Source organism: Paroedura picta, chromosome 16 (assembly GCF_049243985.1).
Source record: "Paroedura picta isolate Pp20150507F chromosome 16, Ppicta_v3.0, whole genome shotgun sequence".
NCBI lineage: Eukaryota > Metazoa > Chordata > Lepidosauria > Squamata > Gekkonidae > Paroedura > Paroedura picta.
This window is the reverse complement of record NC_135384.1, coordinates 1,305,927-1,311,964: the sequence shown is the minus strand read 5'-3', so window position 1 is coordinate 1,311,964 and position 6,038 is coordinate 1,305,927. Positions and strand designations below refer to the sequence as shown.

At 64.4% G+C, this 6,038-nt stretch overlaps 1 protein-coding gene across 1 annotated transcript; it reads left to right on the top strand.

Annotated features, from left to right (window-relative positions):
- The first annotated feature begins 453 nt into the window (after window positions 1-453).
- Window positions 454-5,892, top strand: SHBG (sex hormone binding globulin). The gene is made up of 8 exons (XM_077314494.1): window positions 454-666; window positions 1,563-1,678; window positions 2,119-2,308; window positions 2,592-2,753; window positions 3,172-3,340; window positions 3,776-3,921; window positions 4,307-4,526; window positions 4,802-5,892. Exons 1-8 carry the CDS (start codon window positions 598-600, stop codon window positions 5,038-5,040), a joined length of 1,311 nt encoding a protein of 436 aa, XP_077170609.1. The 5' UTR covers window positions 454-597; the 3' UTR covers window positions 5,041-5,892.
- Window positions 5,893-6,038: the final 146 nt, after the last annotated feature.

Sequence of the window (6,038 nt, the reverse complement as noted above, 5' to 3'; positions counted from 1 at the left end):
CGACCCTGCTGGGCTGTTGTGGCCGGCCACGGGCATTGGACCGGGGTCCCCTGTGCGGCCCTTGGCTGAGCCCCCCCGAGTGGGGTCCTGTGGATTGCGGCCAAGGGCTGTACCCGAAGGCCTTCGGGCTTCTTCCTGGACTGCGCTGGCTTTGGGCTGGGTCCCGCCCGGCCTCTGCGGCTCCCGATGGGGCTGCGTGGGGGGCAGCAGGGGGCACTTGCGCTGGGGCCAGGGGGGCAGCGGGCGAGCCCTGCGCTCTGGCACGAGGGAGGCTGTCGCAACTCTGGGCAAACAGGCCTTCCCGGTGGGGCCGATGACCACTCCGCCTGGCGCCCCAGAACTGCCGCCCGCCCCCCTTCCCCAAGGGGCGCCCCTGGGCGCGGGCAAGGGGCCGGGTGAGACCCCTCCCCCAAAGATGGGCCGGGCTGGGTGCACTGCCCCGGCCGCTGGAGGCTCCCCCTGCCAGGCCGGCCGCCTGCCTCCGCTCCCCCTGCGGGCGGCCCCCTCGCCCGCCCCCTGCAGACCTTGACCCTGGCCGGGAGTCCACTGACCGCCTCGCCGCCCGCCAGACCGCGGCTCCCTCCGCAGCGGCCCACCATGCCCGGCCGCCTCCTCCTGCGGCTGCAACTGCTGCTATTGGCGCTCGGGGCCTCCCTCGGCAGCCAGGTGAGGGGACCTCTGAGCACGTGCAGAGCGCCGCCCGAGCGAGCGGGGGGGAGGCGCGAGCGGCGGCCCGGGGAGTCCGCCGAGCCGCAGGGAGGTCTGCCCCAAGCCCCTCCGGCCGGACCCCGCAGCTGGCCGGCACCAGGAGCCCCCCCCCCTGCCCGGGGCCCCGCTCGGCATCATGGGGGCTGTAGTTCCCAGCCGGAGGCCCAGCGCGCGGGGGGAGGTCAGGTGGCTTTCCGGACTCGACCGGTAGACTTCCTGCCTGCTAAAAGGCACAGGAGCCCAGGCAGCAGCTGGCAATTCCTAAAAAAGATGCTGAAAAGATGCTTCTGTCGGGAGGCGAAGTCTCGACAGACAGCCATTCATTCAACCGGTGAAGAGGTTTAGGAAACTCGGCGGCCTGTTGAATTCCTGCCTGCCTCGCGTCAATGCAGAGGGTCAGCCTGCTCTGCCTTTGCGCATTTCACTGTCCGAGGGTAGGAGGAGCCGTCTGTCGTGGCTCGGAACTGGGAGACGAATGGCTTTTGCACGCCCCTCCCTGCTTTCTTTGCTCGGGCGGGCGGAAAACGAAGAGGAAACCACGGAGCGGTTCGGTTCGGCCGCCTTCCGAATCCATCGTCCCCACGAGACGCGGAACCCGCGGAAGGACTCGCGGACAGCCTCCCGGGGTTACCCGAGCAAGAGACCCCCCTCCAGGCTGCCCCCTTCCTTGCAGCGCCTTTTCCGAGGGGGCGTTCCGCTTTCCCTGGAGCAAGACTGCCCCCGCGCGGAGCGGTTAGGCCATTGCAGCGGCGACATCTGCCGACCGGTTCCGGTGGTGCACGGCCCATTAGTTCGCTTTACGGCTGCCCCCTGCTGGCCGAAGGCGGTAATGTCCCCTTTCTCTGCTTTCCCAGTATGACCAGTGCTTCCCAGAGATCCCCAAGGAGGCAGGGGCCCTGAACATTGGACAGAAATGGGCAGATCCCTCTCCGGCGGCCACGCTCAGCATAGATCTGCGTAAAGTCAATAGGTAAACAGACGGGGATGGGGAATAGGGGTGCCAAACTCCAGGGGAGGCCTGGAGCCCTTGCAGAATTATAATTGGTCATAAAAGATCAGTTGCCCTGGCAGACTCCGGGGCTTCAGAGCCCGGCTGAATTTCTGCCAGTCTCCGCCCTCCTCACCCTCCACCCCAACGCTCCAGGAAGGCCCCAGGACTTTTAGCCGGGGAGCCAGCTCTGCCCCTGGTTCTGATCCCCACAGCCCTTTGGAAACAGGAGGGGTCTGGGACGGACCCGGGACCTTCCCAATGCAAGCCAGGGGCTCCGCCTCTGAGCTGCGGCCCTCACCCCGCCCCCAAGAGAGCATCTGCCGGTAGCCGGGACCCCTGGATTCCCCCCACCCACCCAGTGGGGCCCAGCCGGACAGGGAGGCCCTCTGAGCAGCTTCCTCCTCCTCCTCCTCCTCCAGCACAGCCTCCTCCTTTGAGTTCCGCACCTTCGACCCGGAGGGCGTCATCTTCTACGGGGACATGAGTCCGGGCAAGGACTGGTTCGTCCTGGGGCTGCACCAGGGGAAGCTCGAAATGCAGATCCACAACAGCATCATCAACACCAGCGCCCTGGGGGAGCAGCGCATTGACGACGGCCAGTGGCACCAGGTGCGGGGGGGGGCGCCTCTGGGGGGGCTCGGGCCTCTTTCCCTTCTCTGGCTGCCCTCAGGGATAGCTCCAGGTGGGCGGCCACCGATTCTTAAAAAGCCACTCGCTCAGGCAGGGTAAGGCCTGCAGCCCTTTCGGCCCCCGGTCGCCCAGCCAGAAAAGGGAGGATTTGAACCTGGCTCCTCCAGGGCCGAGCCCTGCGGTGCAGCCGCCGCCCCGTGTTGGGGGAGAGTGGAGGGGGCTGCCACCGCCCGTCCCCGAAGGAAGCTTCTCCTTCCCCCAGATCTTGGTGAAGAACGAAGGGGACCGTGTGGCCCTGGAGCTGGACGGGAGCAGCCTGCTGAGCCTGAACGAGGTCTCCCACGCCATCACGGAGCACCCCTTCCCCGAGATGCGCATTGGCGTCGGGGGGCTGCTCATCCCCACCAAGGAGCTCATCATTCCGGTAAGGGAGCGGCCAGGCAGGGCGGCCCAGAGACCGGCAACATGCTGAGCACCCTGGGCCTAGCGCGCTTCCCTCGTCTAGCAACGTGTATCTCCCCCGTCCCCCCGTCCCCCAGCCGCAGCTCCTCCCTTCTAATGGGGGCAGAGGGGGACAATTTGGGTGCTGCTGGGATCCTACCCCGGATGTGTCTTCTTGGTGTCCCCAAGTGTGGGGCAGACATTGGGTTTTGCCATGAGCCAAAGAGTTGGGGGGACAGTCGGGGGCTCTTCTTGGAGCCTGTGGTCGGCTGGGCTGCGCTGCCACCATGTTTCCTCCCTCCCTCCCTCCTTCCCTCCCTCCCTCCCTCCCTCCCTTCCTCCCTCCCTCCCTTCCTTCCTTCCTTCCTTCCTTCCTTCCCGTTGGTTTCTTTGTCTTCCAGATCCACCCCGCAATGGACGGCTGCTTGAGAGAGTGGAACTGGCTGAACACCAGCAGCACCTGGCGGGAGGGGGCTGCCCTGGAGGGCGAGGGGGCCAAGGCCTGTTTCCCCCACATCCAGAGGGGCAGCTTCTTCTCCGGAGGGGGACTGGCCAGCTTCCTGCTCTCAGGTAGATCTGCAGACAGGGCTTTTGGGTTCTGAGGGCAAGCCGGGCCTGGGGAGGGTGCGGATCAGGGCCCAGCTCCCTGGCGCCAGCGTGGTGTAGCAGTTAAGAGCAGCGGCTTCTAATGAGGTGACCTGTTTTCGATTCCACACTCCTCCCCTTGCAGCCAGCTGGGTGACCTTGGCCCAGTCACAGTCCTGTAAGAGCTGTTCTCCCAGAGCAGTGGGTAGGTGGATATCTATTGATGGCTGGTAGCCTTGATCAGTCAAATAAAACTTCCACGGACAGAAGCAGTGTACCTCTGAGTTCCACTTGCTTGAGAAGCAGGGTTGACTTCATGCTTGGTTCTGTCCTCTCTGAAAGCTCTGCAAGCCTCATGACCTCCCTCCCCCCCGAGCCCCCTCCCCTTCACTGACCCAGCCCCTGCCCTGCTCTCTGCAGAGCTCCCCTCTGGACTCAGCCTCAGCAAGGAGAACTGGACGCTGGCTGTGAGGGCCTCGCTCAGTGCCAGCCCACAGAGGGGGACCATCCTGGCCGTTTCACCTTTGGATCAGGCCCCCGTGCTCAGCCTGAAACTGGAGGACGAGGTGAGATGTGCAGGAGGGGGGGCTGCAGGCTGAGGCCTGCCAACCTCCAGGCAGGGGCTGGAGTTCTCCCAGAATTCCAGCTGATCTGCCGACGACAGAGACCGGGCCCCCTGGAGCAGAAGGCTGCTTTGGAGGGGGGCCCTATATCCTGTGGGGGCTCCCCCCAAGCCCTACCCCCGTCACGCGCCACCTCCAAATTGCACCCAATTCCAGCCCAGCCCAGAGAAGGCTACTCTTTGCAGGCAGAATCTGGCTTTCCTGAGTGATCCGTTTCCCTGGAGGTGCTAAAATCCGGGCTCCTTTGGGGCCTCCTGGGCCCCTGTGCCACGGAAGGGAGCAGAGATTCGCATCTCATCCCTGACGGGCTCCTTGCTTCTCTCGCCAGGAGGTGGTGGCCCAGCTGGGGGACAAGACGGCTCTCTGGGTCCCGCTGCCCTGGGTGGGCTGCCCGGCTTCGGACCTCCTGCTCGACATCACCCCCACTGACCTCACCCTGCAGCTGGGCTCCCTCGAAGTCTCCAGGCAGATCCAGGAGACGGATTTCAAAAGGCTGCGGCATCTCTGGCTGAGTGGGGACGGCCAGCTCTTCATTGGGGGGCTCCCCGGTAGGTTTCCACCCCCAAGGGGGATGTTCAGCGCGACCCCCGGGCCTTGGGGGCTTGGGCGGGGCTTTGAACCATTCCCCCCGTCCCGCGAAGTCCTCCGGAAGGGAGTGTTTTTAACGGCACTAATTTCCCAGGGATAATTAAGCGGGACGTTTTGCTGGGAAGCGAAAGATCCCTGCTGAGGTTTCCCCCCTTGGTCCCGCATAACGTTGAGCCCGCTGGGAAGGGTGGGCTGCAGAAGTGAAATGACCGTGCTCCTCCTCTTTCCCTCCCAGGGCAGGGCGACCCCCCTCAGGCTGTGGAGGGAGCCTTCCTGCGGGGCTGCCTCCACGAGATCCAGGTACAGGGCCGGGCGCTGGACCTCGACTCTGCCCACTACAAAAGCGATACCATCTGGGCTCACAGCTGCCCCCGGAACGAGACCCTCCACCTCCAGAGCTCTGCCGGTGGTGCTGAACTGGGGTGCACGGTGCCCATTCCCACCACACCGGCAGCCTCGCCCCTCCCATCCTAGCATCCGGCTCCCCCCTCCCTTCCCTCTCTCTCCCCCCCTCCCTCCCCGAAGAAAACCAAGCAAGGTGCTGTGTGGCTTCAGCGTAGTGGCCCTGTTTGTGACAGGGTGGCCTTGGCAAGACAAACCTTCCTGTGGCCCCGTGGCTAGGAGAGGGGTGCTGGGGCGCATGGTGTTGTGGGGTGAGTGGCCAGGGGGGTGCGTCCTGGCTGTGCAGCCCTGGACTCCCCCCTTGTGATTCATGGCAGAGGGACAGCTGGTTACGCCCTCTAATCCCCTTTTAAAGTTGTTTATTCCTGTGGCCATCCCTGCATCCTCTGCCAGCAAAGTCCACATTTTAATCCCTCTCAGCGTAAAGTGGTGTTTCCTGTGGTCTGTCCTGAACCGACTGCCCATCTGCTTCCCTGGATGCCTGAAAGGCCGTCCCCTCCCCGGGCTTCTCGGGGCCACACTGCGCACTGGGAGATGCGGTCTAGAGTGTCCTCAGTCGGCCCCAGCCCTGCTCCACGAGAGCCAATCGCAATTTCGTTCCAGTTTCATTCTCTGCTGAAATAAATGTGACGTCTACATTTTGGGGAAGGAAGCAAGTGGGGCACAGTTTCGGGGGCCAAGGAGTTCTGCGGGGCCCTCCTGGAACTGTTCCCCAGGCATTTCTGCCACACGCTCTTGAGCCTCAGCAAAAGGTTGGCTTTTTCTTAAGAAGCAGAGGGGCGGGGGGGGGGAGGCGGCTGAATTGCACAGCACGGGGGCTGCAGGGAGGTGTGTGTGGGTAGCCAGGAGAAAGCCCTCCCCAGCCCTTGCATATGGGGACCCTTGTGCTTTGTTCCTCGGGGGTGATTAAAACGGTCAACTGGAGTTGTGTTTGCATTCACTGTCCTTGCACACTTGTGGGGGTGGGGGTGGGGGTGGGGGGGGCTGTCCTTGCGGTATAAGGGTGGGAAGGGGTGGGCTTGTCTATGCCACAGTAGTGTGGAAGCCCCCTCGAGTTGCAGCCGACTTAT

Coding starts and splice junctions, on each gene's coding strand:
- SHBG (XM_077314494.1), top strand. CDS start 598: ATGCCCGGCCGCCTCCTCCTGCGGCTGCAACTGCTGCTATTGGCGCTC. Junction 2,754..3,171: donor CCAAGGAGCTCATCATTCCG/GTAAGGGAGCGG, acceptor TTTGTCTTCCAG/ATCCACCCCGCAATGGACGG. Junction 3,922..4,306: donor GCCTGAAACTGGAGGACGAG/GTGAGATGTGCA, acceptor TTCTCTCGCCAG/GAGGTGGTGGCCCAGCTGGG.